This window comes from Coffea eugenioides, chromosome 5, assembly GCF_003713205.1.
Source record: "Coffea eugenioides isolate CCC68of chromosome 5, Ceug_1.0, whole genome shotgun sequence".
Classification (NCBI taxonomy): Eukaryota; Viridiplantae; Streptophyta; class Magnoliopsida; order Gentianales; family Rubiaceae; genus Coffea; species Coffea eugenioides.
Window position 1 is genome coordinate 41987996 of NC_040039.1, and position 24373 is coordinate 42012368.

At 34.2% G+C, this 24373-nt stretch overlaps 1 protein-coding gene across 1 annotated transcript; it reads left to right on the forward strand.

The window, feature by feature from the left end:
* The first annotated feature begins 18997 nt into the window (after positions 1-18997).
* On the forward strand, positions 18998-19806 carry LOC113770909 (calcium-binding protein PBP1-like). Its single transcript, XM_027315536.1, has one exon. It carries the CDS (start codon positions 19187-19189, stop codon positions 19544-19546), a length of 360 nt encoding a protein of 119 aa, XP_027171337.1. The 5' UTR covers positions 18998-19186; the 3' UTR covers positions 19547-19806.
* The last annotated feature ends 4567 nt before the right edge of the window (positions 19807-24373 follow it).

The following is a 24373-nucleotide window of genomic DNA, read 5'->3' on the forward strand; positions in this document are numbered from 1 at the left end:
TCGAATTCAAAGTTTCAAATTACCGATTTCAATTTCGATGCACATCCCTACTAGTAATTGATGGACACTAGAACTTCAAAAGTAGGAAAAATTGCACCAAACATTCCTCACATATCACTAATGTAAAACTTTAGTCTCTCAGAATGAAAATGAGCAATTTTAATCCCAAAGTAGGCTCACAATACAAATATTTTGCGAGCGAAATATGAGTTTCGCATTTATCAACCCGAAGCCCAAAAATGGTACTAACTATATGAGTTGAATTTGAGCATGTTAAAGTCTGACTTAGATGGCCCGATTGGCATGCCTATCTTTTTTTGAATTTATTTAGAACTAAAATTGTTCCTTTTCATTCTAAAGCACTAAAATTTCATATCAGCAATATATGAGGGACGATTGGTGCAATTATCTCTCAAAATTAAGCTTCGACTTTGTGAAATTGGAAGGCTACTAATCTTCATTGGAAATAGTGCCATTAGATGGGCAAATATAATTTTGTACACAAAATAACCCAGCACTTAATTGAGGTTTTTAGTTAAATATATTAATGGTGAATCTAGAAGAATTTTTGTATTTATAAAATAACTATTGAATTAAGAAAATTAAAATTGTCACGTATATTTGAGATTGGGCAATTGCTACTCTTGACAAATTAGAAAACAGGCTAGGAAAATAAAATTTTAGGACTTAGTTGTATCCAACAATTACACCCTATAAATGTTATAATTTGTCATTGTTCTCTACAAAATTGCCTCCCTACAAATTCAAGTCCTTAAGTTAAAAGTGCAACTCTGAAACAACAAATTAGAAAGACTTTCGAATCCTATTGCATTGACGAACACAAGACTTGCACTTTGAATTCAACTTGTGTCTATTGTATAAAATTTGTTTGATTGCACTTGTGCAGTCAAGATCTGGCGGGCAGAGGATATAGCTTGCAAACAAGAAGCAGCAGAGACGAGGTTTGTCCCCTATTTCACCTTCGATGCTCAAGTAAGTAAAACAACTCGGAAAAAAAAGTAGAGAGTGAGAGAGGAAGTTTTTGTTACCTCAAATGTAAGGCAGTGCATTGAAATCGAAATCGGTGAATCGGAAGTTTGAAATCGGAATTTTTTGAAATTTTGACATGAATTTTCTCAACCGAATTCGATTTCGAAATGGCCAATTCCGATTTTGAATTCGATTCCGAATTCACCGAATTCAAACCTGTTCCCTTTTTTTTTTCTTGTTCAAAAATAGAAAAACCTGTTCTTCCCCAGGTGCAGTCCTCTTGGATTCCACAAGTCAACTGTTTCTCTTACTCAAATTCAAGAGGAAAGGATAAAGGATAAAGCTGATAACATAACAATTAGGCTACACTCAAACCATTTCTAGTCACAATAGCACTCCCAAGCGCAAAGCATCAAAGAAAGAAACTGCTATAAAGAAATTAACAAAGGCCCTGTTTCTTTTGAGCTTCGAGAAACCAAGGCCGCTTCCCCCCATTTTACTTATCAAGAGGGACAAAGCTTCCAACTACTGAAAAGGTGGCATTTTTACTAACACGACCTAAACCAAAATGGTAAAAAAGGATGGTGGTGGTGTACAATGAGGAGAGAGAGACAGATCTAGAGGGGGTAAGGTAGGAGACTACATCGGATAATACAGAGGAAGTAGTTACTTTTTTATTTCTTTTTTCTTTTGTTTTTTCTTTGTGGGGATGGGGGTAGTTGTTCAAGGGCAATTGGGATTTCTACCAGGGCCTCCAAAGTAAAAGTAATAGTCCCAATCCCCATTGCTGCCAGTCTGGACATCATAGCAGTTGGATTGCTCAGTAAATGTGCCAAGACCTTTGGGAGCCTTGAGATTGTTGGAGCTATCAACCACTTGAACATTCCTGAAATAGCTTGCTTTGTCCTTGAAGATGAAGGCAGATGATGGCTTGAAGATGAAAAGTGAAGTTGGCGTGAAGATGTCTGTTGGGCTTGAAGATGAAGGCTGATGATGTCTGTCGGGCTTGAAGATGGCATGAAGATGAAGGTGAAACCGAGAGTGAGAGAGAGTAAGCTGAGGAAGTAGGAAAGCTGGGGTCTTGACTCTTGATTGAAGACTGGCAGGCGGTGGAGGCGGAGGAAGGAAGGTGAGACAGTGATTCTTGAGTTGAGAGACGATAAGGAAGAGGGGTAAGGTAGGAGACTACATCGGATAATACAGAGGAAGTAGTTACTTTTTTATTTCTTTTTTCTTTTGTTTTTTCTTTGTGGGGGTGGGGTAGTTGTTTAAGGGCAATTGGGATTTCTACCAGGGCCTCCAAAGTAAAAGTAACAGCCCCAATCCCCATTGCTGCCAGTCTGGACATCATAGCAGTTGGTCTACTAGGGCCTTCAAAGTAAAAGTAATAGCCCTAATCCCCATTGCTGCCAGTCTGGACATCATAGCAGTTGGACTGCTCAGTAAATGTGCCAAGACCTTTGGGAGCCTTGAGATTGTTGGAGCTATCAACCACTTGAACATTCCTGAAATAGCTTGCTTTTGTCCTTGAAGATGAAGGCAGATGATGGCTTGAAGATGAAGAGTGAAGTTGGCGTGAAGATGTCTGTTGGGCTTGAAGACGAAGGCTGATGATGTCTGTCGGGCTTGAAGATGGCGTGAAGATGAAGGTGAAACCGAGAGTGAGAGAGAGTAAGCTGAGGAAGTAGGAAAGCTGGGGTCTTGACTCTTGATTGAAGACTGGCAGGCGGTGGAGGCGGAGGAAGGAAGGTGAGACAGTGATTCTTGAGTTGAGAAACGATGAGGAAGAGGCGGAAGAGTTAACAGATTAGGTTTTGCAATTTCTATTTGCACTTTTTCTTTTTTGTTTTTGTTAATTGTTAGATGTATCAGTAATTATTAACTTATTATGTTATATAATATATATTATATATGTATTATTAAAAAATATTATATTATATATAAATATTATTATTCGAAATCGGTAATTTCGATTTCAAAAATTATATTTTCTAATTCAACCCGATTTCGACTAATTCGAAATCAGAATTATCGAATTCCATTCCGAATTCGAAATTGCGAATTCAATTCGAAATCAATTGGTAAATCAGAATTTTTCGATTTTGCACACCCCTACTCAAATGGAAGTTTTTTGGAGAACCCACTTTAATTGTATATAAAAAATTGGATTTAACATGACTACTTAACGGCTATTTGCGATCCTATGCCGCCCTAACTTATTAGGTGTCAGGACATTAATGCGGGTCAAATCAGTAGATCCCCCTTCCTAGAGTAATATATTGAGATGACTGGGAGCGATATCTCGAGAGTTGACCAAAACCATCAATTTGGCTATGTTTTCAGGCTTAGATCGGGTATCAATTCGATCGAATTTAGGGGTCAATGGTCAATGGGTTCAATTGGTCTTGAATCGGATGACGTCATAAATAAAAATTATTTAAAAATTAAAATATTGTATGTAAAATACCTAAAAGCATGCTAATATTAATAAAAGTATATTCATATATATTTGATGTTTCAAATATATTTAACAAGAAAATAAAAATAAATTAGAACGATCAAGAAGCAATTTATATTATTTAATGAACATTATCAAGTTTAGAATTAAAATTATGGATTTGATTGAAAAATAACACCAAAATTTAGGACGACATTTATAAAGTATGAAATATTTGTCGTATATTAATAATTTTTAACAATTTAGGGGTCAAAACATAATATTGAAAATGTTCTGACCTTTTAAAAAAAATTGACACCAACCGGTCTTCCGATTTTTCCAGTCAAACCCGATTTTTGACTTGATTTGACTGAATTTCTAGCCATCCAATTTTTTAGAATAACTCAGACCAGACACTTGACCAGTTTTCGGTTCGATCGATCGGTCTGGTCCGAATTTAAAAACATAGCAATTTAGGGCTTCTCGAGATCCGACCCAAAATCAGGATCATGATTTGGACTGCCCACATCACCCTCTAACATCTAACGGTCCTAACTTTGTCACTAAATAAGCACTGATTCATTAAGGGTTCGTTTGGTTCATGGACGGGATGAGATGGAATGACTCATCCTCGAATTATTAATCTTGAGTTGAGTCATTCTCAAATCAATAATTCAAATTATCTAATGATTGGTTGGTTCTAAATTGAATATGATATATTAGAAAATGATCCTATCTCGTGTTTGGTTGGAAATTAAAAGAGATAGGATTAATATTTTAATGTCGAAAGTACCCCTTAATTTGTAGGATTGTTGTAATAAAATAATTTAGTAATTTATAACTTTTATTCAAATAAAGTAATTTGAAGCTTTAGAATTATAAAGTAAGTCAAAGTTTTGATATATAAAAATTTACATTCGCTCAAACTCAGCCTATTCGAGCCCTTAAAAATAGGTTTTAAACTAATTTTTTGATCTAAATTTGAAATTCTATTAAATAATGGGCCAATTTTTGGCCAAGTTAGGGTTAAATTGAATAAAATCCAACCCATTTAAGAGTTTTAAATGATTCAAATTCAAGCCAACATAGCAGATTTTTCATTGGGGCGAGATTGAACTTGTTGAAGCTCTCATTTGCAAAGCCCAATTAATAAGGTTATGTATTTATACAGAACTTGGTTGACAAAAATAAGGTTAGTAAAGGGTAATTTAGTCCAAGGGCAATATAGTCCTTTTTTTATGTAAGTTGGGACAAATTAGTCAAAGATAACTTTAAAATAATTAATAGGGGTAAATTTGTTAAAAAATTTAACATAATAAATATTGGCAAATTAGTAAAAAAAAAGTTTAATATAATTAGTAGGGGCAAATAAGTTAGTTTATTATGATATTATTATGTGAGAGTTTGGTTATATCAGTATGAATTTGTATTATTCATAAGGGCAAATTAGTCCAAATATTATTGTATTGGTAGTAGGGGCAAATTAGTCAAAAAACTTTAAAATAAGTAATAGGGGCAAATTAGTCCATTCATGCTATATTATCATGTGAGCGTGAGGTTATATAATTATGAGAGTATAAATTTATATTATTTGTAAGGATAAACCAGTTTAAAATTTCATCATCCCATCTCTTGGTCATCCCTAGATGACTAATACCATCTCCTCTATAAGATTATTTTATCCCATGAATAGGGAATTAGTTTGATTAGTTGAGATCTATCATTCCATGTGTAAAATACAACCAAAGATAAAATGACACAGAATGATTAATTCAATCCCATATCATTCCATGTACCAAATGGACGCTAAGGGTAATGCAATTCTACGTGACCCTTGGGAGATTCGATTGGGACTTAAAAAAATTAGCTAGTACACTTAAAAAAATCTATAAATATAAAAATGCAACAAAAAATTTAGCAACCTTGGTACTCTTACCGGAATTGGTCTAACGATCACCCAAGGTCAAGTAAAATTCGGCCGAACATGGCCGCATCAAATTTCCACAAAAAAAAAAAATTGCTTTGCGACTCCACGAGCGTCGGTTTGGCCTTCCTATTGGGTGGATCGGTTTAGGACTAACAATTTGGCTAAACTGTTGCAAAGAAAAATGTTGCTATTTGACAAAAAAAAAATAACTGAATGAACCAACTAAGACAAAACAATTTGGCTCTATTTATTTGGCTTTTGATTTGAATTTAATAGTTTGTGTGTAACATAAAATACCAATGATTTGTTTCTAAATATAAGATCGTACTAGTTAGAAATTTTAATGTTTAAGTGTTAAGCCACTATATTATTTGACATTTGAAAGTTGACAGTAGTATCATACTGAGGCAATAGATATATAATTTTTCTAACAGATAAGAGGTCAGATTTAAGAAGTAGAGAGAGGGAAAGGAATTTGAATCCAAAACCTTTAATTCTTAGGCCCCTCACTAATGAACACTACAAGAATTTTGGTCATCAGTGATAACTACTTTTCGTCACAAAAAATCAAAAAGTCGTCACTGATGACCATTATTGACAACATTTCAGTTGTCGCAGGGTCGTCACTGAATCTCCGTCGGTAAAAGTATACAGTGACGACTTTAAAGTCGTCAGTAAATAGAAGCTTTTTTATGACAATCTATGTCGTCAGTAAAAAATGAAAGTATACAGTGACGACCTTAGAGTCGTCAGTGAAGGAAATTTTTTATGACAACATATGTCATCAGTAAAAACTATAAATCTAGTGACGACACCTTCTCTTGTCAGTGATGCATGGAGGGACGGTAGTGAGGGCATAGGGGAATTAGTGACAACTTTGTTGTCAATAAACCCCTGATCAACTGTGGCAACAATCCCTTATCAATAGACAGTTTTGATTGAGTGACAATAACAATTGTCAATAAAGACATCTTGCCTAGAAAAATACTACTCATTTACAACACCTTACACATGACTTTCCTACTACAATAATATCTAAAAAATGAAAACATCAGCAATGTTTAATAAATAACAAACGTCGGCACCCGTTACAATAGAATATGCCAGAATAACATATTAAATATTCAAATGTCATAAATAAGTGCAACATCATAGTACAAATAGTTTCATAAGTTTGAGTAGAACAAATACTACTCATATAAGTCAAGACTGCACTAAAAAACATATTCCAAGTCCCAAAACATTTCCTGCGCTTCCGAAACATTTTCTAAACTTAAGACAGCACTATAACCACAGTTTTTGAGCCGACATGTAAGTCGTACTGTTAATCTTCTTCGAAACCTCCAAAATGAGCAATATATCTGCAATAAAATAGTAAAGTTATTAGTAAAGTTATCAGGTGACAAAAGCAAAACAGTCTCTAATTGCTAAATAAACAACAAAAGTAACAAGCATTCACTAATCTGATACCACCGTAATGAATGCAGCAATTGCAGCAGAAATAGAGTGATAAGGGGGAGAGAAACTAGACTTGAGGAAGAAGAAAGAGAGATATTATTCAAAATGATTTTCTCATGTTGCCCAATCCGGATTTCTGCATTCTTATACAGCTCAAGAATAACAAAATAACTACTTGATTGTTGACTCAGCACAACAGTCTAACTAACAAGGAAGATTCCCTTTAACTACTTGAAGGAAATACATTTCGCATGTACTATATTGGTATTCTTCAAGTGAAATACTATACTGGAAATACATTAATTCTTCAAGTTGAAACTGACAATCCACTGCAAAGAGACCAAACAGTATGTGTAACAGGTAGAACTGGTATTAAAGGCTAGACGGACACAAATTAATGGAAGGGGAGAAGATGGAGAAGGGGAGAGTATGTGTAACAGGTGGAACTGGACTTTTGGCATCATGGTTGATCAAAAGGCTTCTTGAAGATGGTTATTCTGTCAACGCTACAATTAGGTCCTCTTCAGGTTCATGTTTGCTAATTTATTAGTAATTAGTTCTTTACTTGAATTACTTTACCATTTCCGTCTGCAACTTTACATATCATCAGAACAACAGTTTTTGGCAACTAAGTAGGAGCTAATTTCAGAAACGAAGGGTCTAAGACAGAACAGCAAATTGTCTGCACCATATTTCTAACAAGAAATCAGAAGCTTTGGTCAGCAGAGACAAAGGGAATGAAGAAGACAGTGCTATGATAAAATTCAACAAGGAAAGAAAGGATTTTCCAGAGTAAAGGCGGTAATTAGGAGCCATCAAAGTTTCCGTTTGAGCTTTAAAGCCTAAATGTCATTGCAAAACAGAAAAACTAGAATCAGGACACCACATAGCAAATCATTAGGCTTAACTGGAAATTGCATGACATTAATGTTTAGCAAGTATTCAAAAAGCTAAATCAGTACTTTGTTTTTGCTGTTCATTTCTAACCTAAATTAGTAAGCAGATATCAAATCTTCCTACTCTGTCCACAACGACCAGTAGTGATAGCAAAGTTATGCATGAACTTACTTTATAAACTCAAGGTGATTTACTCACAGCAAGAGTAAAATGAGAAAAAGAAACATCATGGAGCATAAAAAACGGCAAGTGAGCAAAAAAGGAAAACAACAACAAATTTTCTTCATACATTTGGAGACCTGGAAACTAATCATGATGAAACGATCATAACCCAAAGGATAAACCTCAATGCTAACAAATGCAAATGAACATAGAGCTTGTGAATTGCTGTGCAACAAATTTATAAGCCGCGGACTTTACGAATTGCGAAATGTGAAGCATAAAAGAAAAAGGGTTCCAGCTAAACGGAACTCACTGCTTCATGTAACAAGAGCGAAGTTAAACATGAGAGACGGACTTAAGACATCACAAGCAGAATGCAAGGAAGGAGAATCAAGAAAGACGGCCATATAGGCGTGTGAGTAACCAACAAGGAAAAGGAAACACCCATCAACAAACTGCCATCCAGCAGACTTTTGTTACGTGCATTCTGGGCATGACTCACGCTCATTAAAAAGATTCTCAACATCTGACTAATTTATCAAACAGAGACATGAAACAGAGGGAACCTATGAAATGGAAGAGATAAACAAGAGAAAACAGCCCATAAGTACTAACGAATAGATTGCTGTCTATTTACATTCAGATTCTCAAACCAATCTGGCAACTTGGAGAAATCATATCATTCTAGTTCCAAACGCTACTCGGTGAACCAGCAAACAGGGCAAACATTTTTCAATCAGAATCTAGTTAGGCATTTCGTCGAACAGGTTGGGGCATTAGAAATTTCATCAGACTTTTGCTCCAATTGAAGTTAATCGGCCCCAAAATTGTTCAATAAGCAAGAGCTTTCAGTTCAATTTAACACATAAGGCACATATGATCTAAAATCCTGAACAATCAACATGACAATTGTACTTAGCAAACGCACGGCAAAAATGCTCTGAACATCGCGGAATGCAACAACGAAAAAGTGGAAAAAATCAACTTCAAGAATCATGGCTTTTCTTTTTCTTCCCGACTAGCAAACGCACGGATTCTGCCTAACTTTGGACTGGCCAGAGTCCCTATTGAATAAAAAAGCACAAAATCCCCTCTTTTGGTTCAAAACTTTCGTTCGGGCTTTTTATCAAACAGGTCATGGGCATTAAAAATTTCAATGATTCTTTGTTCAAGTGATATTATATCTAGCCCCAAAATTCATCAGAACAAAATAGATTTCAATCCCAGCATCATATAAAACACATATATTCACGGGCTATGTAAAACACAGAAGGAAGACTGAACTGTAAACGAAGAAATTACCTCTCACGGTCTCGCCAAAGCAAAATTCTCCAAGGCAAGCATCCAATGAGGACCGCTGGGGTAGACATCAATCAAGCCGTTGAACTGCCTCTCTCCTCTTCTACGTGCTTATCATCAGCCTTCAACTTCTTGACATCTTCGTTGTTCTCTCCCTCCTCGTCAGCTTCATCTCTGACGCGCTTTAAACTGCCGGCACCGCCAACCGCCGCGTCATCAGCTTGGGCTTCGACTATTTTCATGTCTTGAGTGGACGATTCCTTCACCTCACCGTCGACTAGGGTTTCTGGGGTTTACTTTTGCTCTATTTCTGCCATAGTTTCCTCTCTGTTTTCCTTTCTTCTCTTAGTCTACCTCTCTCTGACTTCAACTCTCTCCTTTTGCTTTTTTTTTTCCGCCGCTCTCCTTTTCCTTCCCTCTGTTTTTCCTCTTTTCGTAGCTATTCTTTCCTCAGCCGAAGCTCCCTCTCTTTTCCGTTGGCTTGCCCGATAGTTTTTCTCTTTGCTAATCCTTGTCCGCCGCCCTCCTTCATTTTCTGATTTCTTCCGCGGAGAATCGGCGATACTTCTTTTGGTAGGAATTGCTGCTAATGTGGTTTCTATTGATCACTTGCCAAGCCAAAGATTCAATTTAGGAGATGCAGGAGATGTTTCGCAGAGAAGGAGCAGTGTCCTTTTGCTTTTTTTTTTCGACCGCTCTCCTTTTCCCCTGTTTTTCCTCTTTTCATAGCTATTCTTTCCTCAGCCGAAGCTCCCTCTCTTTTCCGTTGGCTTGCCCGATAGTTTTTCTCTTTGCTAATCCTTGTCCGCCGCCCTCCTTCATTTTTTGATTTCTTCCGCCGAGAATCGGCATACCTTTTTGGTAGAGAGTTGCTGCTAAATGTGGTCTTCTATTTGATCATTTCCAAGCCAAGATCAATTAGGAGATGGCGAGGAGATGTTTCGGCAGAGATAAGGAGCAGTGTGCTACGGTTGGTTCTAAGTGTTGGCTGTTGGCTTTAGGATACTACTGGTGTTTTGTTCGGTGATACTGGTAGTGTTGGCTTTAGGATACTGGTAGTGTTGGCTATTTGGTTCTAAGTGTTCTAAGTGTTTCCGCGCCTCTCCTCAAAATATTGACTTTGAATGAAATTTCAATTCCTTATATTTCCCCCTTACTTGTTCAGTACCAAAATTTCAATCAACGTTTTTTAGTTTCCAACATTTTAGTTGAATTAATATTTTACTAATCTAATATTACTTGCTACTTTTAAATATTTTTGTGAAAATATTCATAATGGATGAAAAAATTATGTTGAAATATTACAAGTGGTAAATGCACCTTGGTTCTGCTTCAAATAGTTAATTTTTTTATGACATCAAACAGTTGATCCGATATTAATATTACAAGTGAATTTTTAGCTTCAAATTTTATTTGAATTTACTAATGTATTTCTAATCACTACTTCTTAACATATTTATCAAAAAATTATAATGGATGAAAATTTTTTGCTAAATTCAAAGAACTGGTAAATATACTCTTTCTCAAGTTGTAATAGTTTATATAGTTGTTCTAACTAGAAACTTTCATTAATTTTTTTCAATTAAAAACCTATTGAGTAACTATGACTAGTTTAATAAATCATCAAATTTTTAAAAAATTAAATTAATATTTAAGTAACTATGACTAGTTTAATAAATCATCAAATTTTAAAAAAATTAAATTAATATTGAGGCTTACAATTAAATAAAGTCATAGTTAATAAATCATCAAATTTTTAAAAATTAAATTAATATTGAGGCTCACAATTAAATAAATGCATTAGAGATGTTCAAGTTAGTGATGATACTTATGTTGTCACTAACTACGCTATAGTTTTACTGACAAAAATTGGTCGTCATTAAACATAAATAGTGACAACAATGAAATGTTGTCAAAGAAAGCGGTAGAATTACTGACAATATTTATCAAGTCGTCACTATCGCAAATTTCGCGCCTTCCAAGTCCCATGGCGCGAAGTAGTTTTGTGACGACAATTAAAGGTTGTCACTGAAAACTCAGTTACTTTGAGTCAATTGTGACAACCTTCGAAGTCGTGACTAAACAACCTCATTTTGTGACGACTTTTTGTCGTCACAAAGAAATGTTATCACTAATGATCTTTTTTCTTGTAGTGGAACTAACAAATGCATCACTTTCATTTTCTATTTGATATTATATAATTTGATTGTTGATAGCCCCACTTCAATGGTACACATATATATAATTAATCTTTTATGTAGTGATATACACGATTAATATTAGATGAATGACAATTAATATAAATTTATACACATACATAGACGAGTATATATATATACATATTTCTTGTATAAATGTAGCTATTACTTTTTCACTAATGAACTACTAATACATCACCACTTTCATTTTATTTTCCAAAATGAAATATATCAATATTATTATGAATTGGACATCTATGTATATATTGACAAACCAACGCAATTGTATAGTACAGTAGACTAATGATCTACAGTGATACACAAATATAGGCACACAAAAAGTAGACATGTAACATGTAATAAACTGTATGTATGCATGCCTAAATATACAAATTATTTATGCCTCTTTGTTACATATAAAGATATACTTAACGGGTATATATATTTTTTTATTATGTAAAGTTTAAGAATTGAAAGAGAAAGTTAAGAACTTTTGTTATATTAAGAAGATAACCGAATAAAATCAAAACTCTAAATCATGTCTTGCTTGTGAGGTTAAAAAAGAAACGAAGATGAGAAATATTTTCAGTTAATTTGCATGTTGGAGCAGTTTTAATTTTCAGTTAATTTCCATTTTCAGTTAATTGGCATTTTCTCTCTCCAGTCCTACACTACCAACGCCATTCAAATTCGCCCGCTGACTGTGCGTAAAAATGGCCGCCACTTCACCACGATTTAAAAGATTCTGTTCATTTTTTAAAGCAAATCCCTTGCTCCCTCAATCTCTTTACGAGACTCACTCTACACTCCCACGGAACAATGGTGCCAGAGATGTAGTGAGGCGGCTCCATTACCTGTTTAAAGGGAAGATCAAGAAATCAAAAGAATCTGTGATTCTGCCCACCCTATCCACCACTAGCAACGGTGCTGCTTCCAAGACTCCCAACAAGCCTGAGACTCCCAACAAGCCCATTCTAGAGTCCACCACCACCGCTTAGAAGCGCACTGACACCAATAACAATGGTGACAAATCCGAAGAAGCAGGAGGCAGAGAACGTAAAGGCAGCTTCTTTGGAGGAGGCATTCGGCACAAGTTGAGGAAGATATATCAACATGTTTCGGATTACCTCACAAGGAGACGAATCCACGTATTAGAAGCAGAGTTGAGTTCCCTAAAAGAGTCCATAAAACAGATAGGTGGTGATGTGAAGGAGTTGAAAAGAGGGATTGAAGAACTGAAGGATGAGGTTGAACGGGTTAACAAGAAGGTTGACGAGATGGAAAGTAAGAAGAAAAGATGGTGGTGGAAGATCTTTTGGCTGTTCTGAGATGAGGTAATTCAGATTAATCAGAATTGTTAGATATGATCATTTTTCTTTTTCTTTTTTCCTTTTCTTGTTAGAGATTAATTGGAATTGTTAGAGATGTGGTAATTCAGTTGATGTGATGCTAGCAATTGATGACAACCAATGTACAGACAATTATTGGTGGTCGGCTTTTAGGTCCTTAGGGTTAACAAGAAGGTTGACGAGATGGAAAGTAAGAAGAAAAGATGGTGGTGGAAGATCTTTTGGCTGTTCTGAGATGAGGTAATTCAGATTAATCAGAATTGTTAGATATGATCATTTTTCTTTTTCTTTTTTCCTTTTCTTGTTAGAGATTAATTGGAATTGTTAGAGATGTGGTAATTCAGTTGATGTGATGCTAGCAATTGATGACAACCAATGTACAGACAATTATTGGTGGTCGGCTTTTAGGTCCTTAGTAAAGTTGCCTCTCTATTTTTCTGAGAAGAAGCTTGTTGATCTTGTCAGTTTTCTTCCCCGGGGAAATTTCGGTCATTTAACAAGAAATTGTTTTTTTAAATGACCGAAATTTCCCCGGGGAATGAATAAAAAAAATATGTCATGTCTCAAATTGATTCATTCTCTTGGGTTAGGAGGGTCTACAGTATTTATATTTATTAAAATGTTGGTTTGTTTGTGGAATTTAGGACCATTTCTAATTGGGGTTCAACTTCATTGGGAACCCCATCCAATAATGATTAATATGTGTCCCATCCAATAATACGTGATGATTTAGAATCTGACTTTTAAAATATCTCTCTTAACGAGACACTTGTTACTTTAAAAAGTTCTGTAATATAAAAATATGTATCTAACTTTTAAAATATCTCTCTTAATAAGACACTTGTTACTTTAAAAAGTTTTGTAATATAAAAATATGTAACAGAAGATCCAAACCAATTTCAAGTGTTGTTTGTGCATTTACGCTTTCCAGAGTTTGATATTTGGCCCATGTAGTATACCCAATGAAACAATTAGCAGATACATTTTCATAATGCCAAGATATCTAATACCTTTTACTACAAGTTGGTGTTTACTCTGTTGGAAATAGTTAGTGATAAATCTCACATTGAAAGTATGTGAAGTAAGGAAGAGGCTTATAATCAAGTGCGCACTTATTCAAATCAATTTGGTTTGTAGGAAATTTTGGAGGGAAACTTCAAAATTGCACATGCATTTGTCATGTTGACTATTAAATTAAAATATAAATTTAATGGTCAAAAGATTAGCACTTGGGCACTTGGGCCTTAAGAACCGAAATTAATTTTAATTAATTTCATTTTAATATTTATTCTTAACTAAACGGTTTTCTTCTGGGGTTGTTTCTAGTGATACAACGCATACAACCGTTAAATGTCCATTCATTTTAAAAGGTACCTATTCATGAAGAAATACGTTTCCAAAAGACATCACATTTCTTTTGGGGTATCTGAACGTTATAAATAATAGTGTTCAGCTAACATAGGCCTTACTTTTACTTCTGCTTTACTATTCTTCTATATTGTTCAAAACGATATTCTCTAAACCGTTTTTGGGAGAATTTCTGCATACTACTGTATGGAAATTCTAGTTGGCTTTGTTATTCCTAGAGGGAATTGCTACAAACCAGGTAGTAGAATAGTGGAGACAAATTTCCTTAAGAAAAGTGAATTTTCACGTCAAAACCATTTCCTAATGTTGTAGTTATTACTGTTTTCCTAACACTAGTTAGCTTAGGTACACATTCTTGGGTTGACTTTCCATTCTCCACTATAGCGGCTATAAGTGGGACTACACGCACGACTCGGAGCTGAGATATTCTTAAGAATTTTATCACGTAACCTTGACAGCAGCTGGAAATAAAATTGCAAATTTTTTTTTCGGTTCATTTATTTTACAACTTAAAAATTTCTTTAATCTAGGAAGTAACGAAGCCACCATTTTGTCAAATGTTGACAAAATCACAGTTTCGGCTTTATTCTTCACGTAAATTCCAAAACTAAGTTTGACTTTATGCCAATATACTAGATAAGATTTGAGCTAAAGTCAAAGATGGTAGTTTTAGTTTTGTTTTTAATGTAAAAAAAATAAGAACAAAAAAGAATCAAAAAATTGATTGAATTATTTTCTATGACTGTTAACATTAACGTTAAGGTTAATGTTGTTGATAATAACGTGTTACCTTCACTTAATTGTACCAACATTTGTGTTTGTTATGTTATCCACATTGAGGGTATCAAATAAAGAGTTAATTTTTATACACTGTCAGTGTAAGGATTTTTTTTACACAAACAAGTTTACATGAATATCATATCATCATTATTCAAATTTAAAATTTACTTTTTGTCTATATGTCATAAATCTATACTTGTTAATGTAAAAAATCTATACACTGACGGTGCGTATAACATTAATCCATCAAATAAACGCTAGATAAATAAACCACAGATGAGAAGTTGGCTTCCCTAATATGTAGCTGTCTTAAGAGGGAGGTTTGTCCTATTTTCCTAAACGTTGTAAGCATATGTAAATAAACCAGTGATTGTAGCAATAATTATAATTTATAAGACTACAACTAAATAATTAATCCACAAAGGTGGAATTAGATTAAAACTCAATAAAGTTACAAATTATCAACACAAAGATATTACAAATTCGGTAACATTAAAAATTAACTCATAAAATAGACAAAACACACAAATAGTGAACTTTAAAAGCAAAATATTAATTTTTGGGACCTCGCCTTGGTTCTTAACATACCATTAATATGCAGACAATTTCTCTCCACTTGCTGGCATTCTGTCGTTTACATAGATGTATTTGCCATGCTTACCATTGTAATGCGATCTTGGTTCATCATAAAGTTAAATGACTAATCTCGTCATCAACAAAATGAGTAAGCCCCAAAACCCAATAACTCTGGTCCATAAATTTTGTTGTCAAACCTAACGGCCCCCCACTCCTTCCTCATTTGGACAAATTGCAATAAAATAGCCACATTTCAGCCCAACTAACATAACGCTATTATTTCTTCTTTTTTTTTTTAACTTCTATTGTATTGTGGAATAGGTTTTTCTTACAGGTACTTATTAGACATTCGTTAATATATTTAAAATTCATCTAACTGATCATGTATATAGGGGTATAAACAAGTCTAATTAAATCGTACACCCTAATTTATCTGTCGAACCAATTTTGAACAAGTGTTTTTATCGATTTTGAATGTTATCGAATATAAAACGTTGTTCAATCTTGATTTAACTAGTTGACGAACCAAATTTGAATGTACTCTCACTAGGCCGAGCTCAATTCGAGTAGTAATTTGGTTCATCTTTCAGCCTTACATGTATATACATATATTATAATTATTATTTTCTCTTACATTTATATACTTTTTCTATTTAATTTTACCTATCCTCTCTTATATTTATTTAATTTTTCTAATTAATTATATATTTGTAAAACTATGACACCAGAAATATATCTTAACAAGTGTCCAATGGACACCTATTAGACAGACTCTTATCGAATTTAGACGTAAAAATGCTTGTTAAACACATTTTTCAATTCACCTAAACATAATAGCCTTTATAATACTCTATCCAAACAAAGGCTAGACTCTATTTTTCTGATTAATTGGATCTGATCATTCTGCCAATATTCAGAGGCAGCTGAAAAAATGAAGCAACAAGGAAAAGGACATTGCTACGTGCTCAAAGGAAAGAATACGTATGTCGGTGCCTTCCGAAAAAGAGAGGCGCCCTGTAGATTGAATTGACTACTGATTTTACATTATCTGGTTGTCTGCTGGGAAACAGTTTGATTAATTGTCTTCTCATGCTGCTTCGTGGAAGCTGAATATTTGCTCTGGAGCTTGAAGAAATATGAGACTAGAGCACCAGTGCACAAGTGCGGGGCCCACCTAAACATGTTGATTTTTTTCTTTTTTTTTTTGATAAAATAAAAAATAATATTATTAATAAACTGGTTGGAAATCGCTCATCACAATTTGCTTGATTAACAAAAAATTGCTCTAAACAAGTTGATTTAAATAGATAAAGAGCAAATTATCTGGATAGTCACTAAATTTTTTAAATAGTCAAGTTTTGGTAACTTAACTTTTAATAATATGTTTTTAGCCATTGAATTATCAAAAGTATAAATTTTGGACCATTCCGTCTAATTTCATCATTAATTCTATCAGATCTAGCTAATCTCGTAAATCGTTCGAATCCTTAAATCTTATTTAATTAATGATGGAATCAGACTGAATGATCCAAAATTTATATATATGATAGTTCAGTGGATAAAAATATACAATTAATAGTTGAGTGGTCAAATCTTAACTAATTAAAAAATTCAGTGACTACCTGAATAATTTGCTCAAGTGACAAATATGAGTTTTAGATTAGATTAGAACATCCCGTGGTAGATCATGGTATTACCAACTCGAACTCTTTTAAAATGTACAAGTGTTGAAATTTCGGCCTGGAAGAAATTCTCCTGTATTTGTTTTTTCACTTGTAATTGCGTTGTAGATGTTTTGCTCCATTTTGGACCAAATTTACGGAGAATTTATCAAATATGGATTTCTACTTTAGTACTTTCTAACATTTTCCCCCCATAGGATTAGGTCAACCAACTATCAACCAGTCAAATTTCTCCATTCAGCTATATTTCAAAGAGAAATGTTGATAATGCCATTTTTTTTTAATGCTTTGACCAGTAAATTTGAAATAAACATATAATCTTTACTAAATTCACAGCCAATCGTTCACTGCGACTGAGTATTTGTTACTGCACCTAAATTACTTACAATTTACAATAATGTAAATGTACAAACTCAAATTTCTTGCTTTCCTTGTCTATGAACTCTTTCACGACTTGACTTCAATTTTTTAGACTAAATCAGTTCTTTAGGCAAACTCTTATTAGTTAGTTCATGGTTGTCTAGAATTCTTATATGGGACCTTCAATTGAGCTTAATTGGTAGCAAATTCTAGTCTTTTGACTTCTCTATCCATGTTGTAGATTGAGACGCATGAAACAAAGAGATGACAATTATACTTTTAGCGCGGGAGACTGGAAACACAAAAATTTTCTGAGGCTATGAATTCAATGGTAGCCAAGTATTAGACATTTTAATGTGTAAATAACAATAATCTAGTTATTTTTTATAGGTAAGTAATTTCATAGAAGTGTAAACCATAATGTGGTTAGATCTCAACACAGAATCATCCATTAAAGGTAGAAAATCATTTCATAGACTTTACATTTATTGCTGTTTGCTGAAACTTCTAGGTGCCTTAGTCTGTCGTCCTAAAAGGGTAAGAAAATGAAAATTCAAGTCACAACTAAACTATCAGATGACTGGTCATGCTGGTCACTTCATTGCTTGGAATTAACAGTTTGTAGAGGTGTGTAGTTTCTCTGTACTTGAAAGTCAACATGGAACAATTTATTCAAGTCAAGAATGCAGCTCCTTTGTATTTTCATCTAAGGGATATAAATTTTCTTCTCAACATTCAAAACCTTGAATGGACATAACCACATTCTTAAACCACAAGCAAAGCAAGATGATAATTTAATTGTCATCCAAGTCTCCTGTAAGGCTGTAACATTCTTAATGGTTAAGTTGGCTTTTCATTTCTCCAGGAAACTTCCCTTCAACAGTTTTTCCAGCATAAAGCCAAAAATGGCCTATTAGAATAAGCAAGAAATGTAACATATGAGGCTGCTCAATGAGCCACTCTTTCCCATTTCTCAAGGAATCACCTTTTCAGTTTTTGGCTGCACTGTTCACACCAAAATCTTTTTCCATTTGGGGTCCCCTTTTCGTACGAGTTTCATGCAAAATTTGCAAATCCGGATTTTGATCTCCTCCCTAACGTTTTGCATACTGTAATGTTTGCCAACCATGTTTGCAGTTTTCCTAGAGGTAGAGAGCTTCCTAGTTCCCACCCCAAGTCCCCCACCAGGCCAACATCTGTCATAGGTATCATGTGGAAAGACTTATAATAAATTTGCTACCCACAAGAAAAAGACTGCTAAGGTTCCCAATGAAGTTGAACCCCAATTAGAAATGGTCCTAAATTCCACAAACAAACCAACATTTTAATAAATATAAATACTGTAGACCGTCCTAACCCAAGAGAATGAGTCAATTTGAGACATGACATTTTTTTATTCAGATTAAAAAACAAATTTTTGTGAAATGACCGAAATTTCCGTGGGGAAGAAAAATGACAAGATCAACAAGCTTCTTCTCAGAAACAGAGAGGCAATTTCACTAAGGACCCAAGGATTCTAAAAAGCCGACCAGCAATAATTGTCTGTACATTGGCTGTCATCAATTGCTCACATCGCATCAACATGAATTTTCTCTGCCCCTTTCACCCTGTATAAAGTCCTCCTGTTCCCTGAACCTCTCCAACCCAAAAAAACTTTTTTATTTCCCTTTGCATCCAGATAAAACAGAGGCTTCAAGAAAACCATGGCAGCAAGGAAGGTTAATGGGTTTCAAGATATGTTGCCAATGATGGCTGATAAGCTAGGAGGTGAGGGTCTGATAAGAGAGTTGTGTAACGGGTTCCAGCTATTGATGGATAAAGATAAAGGGTTGATCACATTCGACAGTCTGAAGAAGAATTCTGCACTTCTGGGATTGCAAGAATTGAGGGATGACGATCTTTTGAGCATGCTTAAAGAAGGCGATCTTGATGGAGATGGAGCGCTTGATCAGATGGAATTTTGTGTGCTTATGTTCAGACTTAGCCCTGAGTTGATGCAAGAATCTGAGGCTTGGCTTGATCAGGCTCTTCAACAAGAGTTCAGGAGTACCCGTGGACAATGATGATCTTGGCAGAAGATTAATGGCAGAATTGGAGGCAGAAGACATATTTTTGAGGTTGAGATTTTATGTAACAGTTGTCTGCGGCAGCCTGCCGAGGTTACTGTTGTTTTGTTTCATTTGGCTATTTGTTCATGTTGTGATAGAATATTGGAGAAAGGCATAGTCAAACTCGAAACAATAATTGGGAATTTTAGTTGGTTTCTCAATTGTGCAGATCACAATTTTTTGTGTTCTTGTTGAAGTATATTTTTTTGTGCAAATCTGCTTTCAATATGTTGCAATTTTTTAGTATAGGATTATCAGTTCCATCAAGGATGAAATTGTAGTTAGCACATATTGTTGGGAAATAATAATGTAAAATAAACAAGTATTGAAAGTAAAGGAAATCCCAACCAAGAAGAAGTTTGCCAAAATGGACAGGTTTGATAGAGACTGCACATAGAATAATTCAACTTCGTTTTGATATAGTACCAGTTTGTAGCATATAGTGACTACACCTCTTTAGATCCCCTCCTTAGTATAAAACAGGAGTAGTTATATTATAAAATCTATGGTATCGATAAAAAAAAATTTTATTTTAAAAAAAATTAGAGACTAATAATATTTGTCAATTTAAGAAAAGAAAGGCGTTGACAACCATTTTATTTTTGCTTTTTTTTTTTTTAGCAAGGATCCACAGAAGATGGGAAGAGGTTAGAAAAAAATTTCTTAGCCAAATAGTGAAAATAATTTAAGGTACCCACCAAGAGTATTCCACGATAGATTTTTTTTCAATTCATTTTCATATCAAATCCAAGTCCCCTTGAATCTGATTTCTTAGTGCCACTATCAAATCTCTACTTCAGCTATCTGATGAATGCATTTTGCCAATTACTACCAAATGCATTAACTCAAAAAGATCGTTTCCAATTTGGATTACTATTTTTAGGAGTTTTTATATACTCCTATGAAATAAAAAGTTAATTAAAAAATATATTTATAAAAAACATGAAAGTTTTTTGACAAAAAATCACAATCCAAACAAGACCGTGGAAAGATCGGCAAATATTCAATTTTCAATTGCTAGAATGCTATAATATGTTTCCTGAGGTGTTTGTTGGTTTGTGTCGTTGGTGGGCTTCATGCACTGAATACAAACATATTGAACAACAAGCAGAGATCCGTATTTGATGGGCCCTGCTGATTCAGCGTTGCTGATGATACCAACTATTCAACTCGACCATCTTTGGATTCTTTTCCTGGGTTCGAGGAATGTTTGGTAGCCTCGAAATTGGAATTAAGATGTCCTGTTTTGTGGATAAGTCTTCCTTGGCAGGCTTTTATTTTAACTGACAAGCTGTTCTTGCATTTCATCCTTGAAGGTGATGCGTCATTGATGATCCAGCTTCTTACTGATAAAGACATGTTTTTTTTCTAATATAGGCCTTGTAATTGGTGACGTTAGTAAAACTTTGCTAGACCAAATTTGTGTTGATATAAATTGGGTTTCAAAAGAGGCTAATAATTTAGCACATAGTATAACTTTTTATGCAAAATCTGCCAATTATAGTAATTCTTTATGAAATGTCCTTGTTGACTTTGTTAAGCAAATCTTGCTGGACATTTTTAGCAATCTCGTTAATAAATCTTGCTTATTTATAAAAAAAAAAAAGTGGATTTTTAAAAGAAACAACGATTAAGGGGTCTTGGTCCGGTGTGTTCTTGGTATGTTATATTACCTCGAAATAAATTTATTTTGTCTGTTTTAATTTAATTTTTTTCTAGCATAGAAAAGGTAGGATTTAAGAAGTGGGAAGGGATAAAAAATTTTGAACTCGAGAATTCTAAATTCAGGATTCTCAACATTAATCATTAGACTTCAAGACTTCTCATTTACACTTCCTCCCTGAACGATCCAACCCATCCCTACCCCCATGTCATTTAATGTCTATTTTTCTATACCCCTGATTAATTATTTATAAATTATTTACTAATCACTTATCTAATACGACTAACTAGTTACCCACTTAATTAATTACCCTTAAATCACCCACCACAACTAATAACCATACACATCCAATTCTTTACCTTAAACCTATTGTACATTAACAGCCTACACATCTTTATTTCATTGAATTTTTTGTATGGCAAATTCCGTCCACGGGTGAGATGTCACCCATTATTTTATTAATCAAATGCAGTAAAGTATTATAAAGAATTCAAGAAGGGTCAACCCATGCCCAAAACCAACAGATATGCTAACTTTGCCACCCTTGCTATCTCGCAAAGGAACGTATTATAGGACATCCTATTCTCTATCTGATCGAAGAGCCTTTCTAACCTCAGGTGGAAGCTGGGAAAGATCCATAAAAATGGTGTCCAAATTACGCAATCCAGCCATCTTATCCGTCGAAGAATTTGCTTCTCTGTAAACATGAGAATTGACAGTTTTCAATGCATTCAACAAATGACGAATATCCCTAATCACGTTACAGAAAAGGTCAACTGGCTAAAGAATTCGACTAAATCAAGCGCACCAGCACCTCAGAATCAACTTCTACACTAAGATTACCAATTGCTTAGCTAACACATGACTGCAATCCATGATGTAAAGCCATTGCCTCTGCCAAAAGAACTTGTGCTTCCTTGAACTCCTTTTAAAAAGCAAAGATTAATCTCCCTTCATGACCACGCACCAAGCCACCCCCCAGATGGTCGACCATTCATTAAGCTGGCGTCCGTTGTAAGTTTAAAAGATCCCAAAGAAGGCCATATCCAGGCCACAGCAGCATGTCCATAGGACACGATAGGCCAACTCACAAAATTCGCCCTACCCATGAAAATGTGAAAATTTAAAAACCTTGGCCCTACTAAGTTGGTCCAAAATTTTATCCACCAGCCAAATAACGTGACTCGAAGAGAAACCAAATTCATTAAATTCTTATATCTTTAATGTTAACTATAAAATCAATTTTTACAAAAAGAATTTTTTTCAAATGCATTTTTTTTTCTATTAATTGCAAACGAATCGAATGTACATTCACAAACAGTGTTAAAAATGATGATTTTGAAAAAAAAAATAAAGATTTTTATCATTTCCAATTAAAGAATCTACTCTTTACGCTACTCCGCCAGTATTATTACCTTTTTTTTGTGGGGGGGGGAGTCCAGTGCAAGGCTTTGGGGATGACCTTTAAAAGCGTGGATCAGCTAATACGTGACTTCTGCCGGCGAGTTGGACAAGGCCTCATAGTCCATTATTGATTGGACTATCAATGGGCTGGCCTGGTCCTTTTCTTTTTCCATTTCTGCCTTTTAAGTTTAACTTTGAGACCAGTTGTATATCTTTGATTTCTTATTTAACCAAGTTTTTTTTTTTGAAAAAAAAAAATCTGATGATCTGGCTTCAAAATAACCAAGTCAGTTGAGATATTCTTTTCAAAGACGCACGTGATGTGATGTGATATATGTGAGATAAAGAAATAATTAAAAATATTTGTTTATGATGTAAGCTGAATAATACTTGGAAATCTTATTTGCAAATTATACTATCCAAATACACCTTTTTTTAATTATTATTGTAGTCATTTGATGTTGTGGTTTCAAGAATGAAAAAATAATTCTAACCATTCATTTGGTTGGTAAACTAACCCTTCCACAGCATAAGATTTTCTTATTTAAGAATGTAATTACATAAACTTTATTAAGATCAAACAAACGAAAAAAAATACATTATCAGAATTTTGATCAAACAAAAACTTTAGGAAAGCATCAGATGAGATCTTTGAGCTTTGAAGATCAGGGATTTGGATCATTTTCTGGAAAGTAGTGACTTCTACGTTATTTACTGCATGGCCAAAGGAGGCCAAACAAATCTTGTTCTCCTTTTTCAAGGGATTCTAAGCAATGTCACAGATTGTGGTAAACGTATTCGAGATAATGCAATACAGAAATATGTACCTAATTGGTGGTACTATTCCCGTATGAAACAAAGTATTTTCATTTCATGAGGGGTTTTAGCGTTGAGGGATTTGACGAAAGATTTGAAATCTTCTCAAATTTTTCAAATTGCTTAGACTTATGTGTATAAGTTATTTGAGCTTACAAATTATAAATTATTATAATATTTAAAATGTATTCTGATAATTGGTAAATGATAAATCTAAATGTCTGTTAAGCAATCTAAACAACTAGTGCAATTTGGATGGATTTCAAATACTTAAATCAAATTTCTCACTCCTAGTGAAGATAGATTTTCATGGAAATTAGAAAAAGTTCTAGCTATTTGTGCTTCTATATTCCAAATGAATACATGAAATAAATGCTCAACATCTTTTCACTACGATTTTAATTTGGACTTTCTTTCAAAGTACTGTATCTGTTTTGACATAATGCTATTAGCCATATAGCTTAAGGCCACTTTTGTCCTATTCCAAATGAACACATTGATCCTTGATGCAGCTAAAAGTAAACGTAGGTCCCAGAAAACAAGACAAATAACAAATAAGCCAACTTATATAGTTGCATTTTGGACCACAATTCATTAATTTGTTAGGCATACTTGACTACAACGTTTGCATCCGGATTGTTTTGCTGGCTGTAATGGAGTACAACTGTATATGCATAATCTGAATCCCCTCGACAACAAACATTAGCACCCCAATGCATGCTTCAACATTCTTTTTTTTTTTTTTTTCCATGTCTTCAATATTAATTAAGTCCACTTGCCAATTCATCAAAATGGTTCTCGGAGAGCTAGTTACCCTCAAATTAATTGTTACTATTCCCTATGTTGACCTGCAAAGGTTGAAAAATTCTTAAGTTTTGTAACTGTCTAAGGAATGTAGA

Bases quoted from the DNA above. Each gene is read 5' to 3' on its own strand.
- LOC113770909 (XM_027315536.1), top strand. From the start codon at position 19,187: ATGGCAGCAAGGAAGGTTAATGGGTTTCAAGATATGTTGCCAATGATG.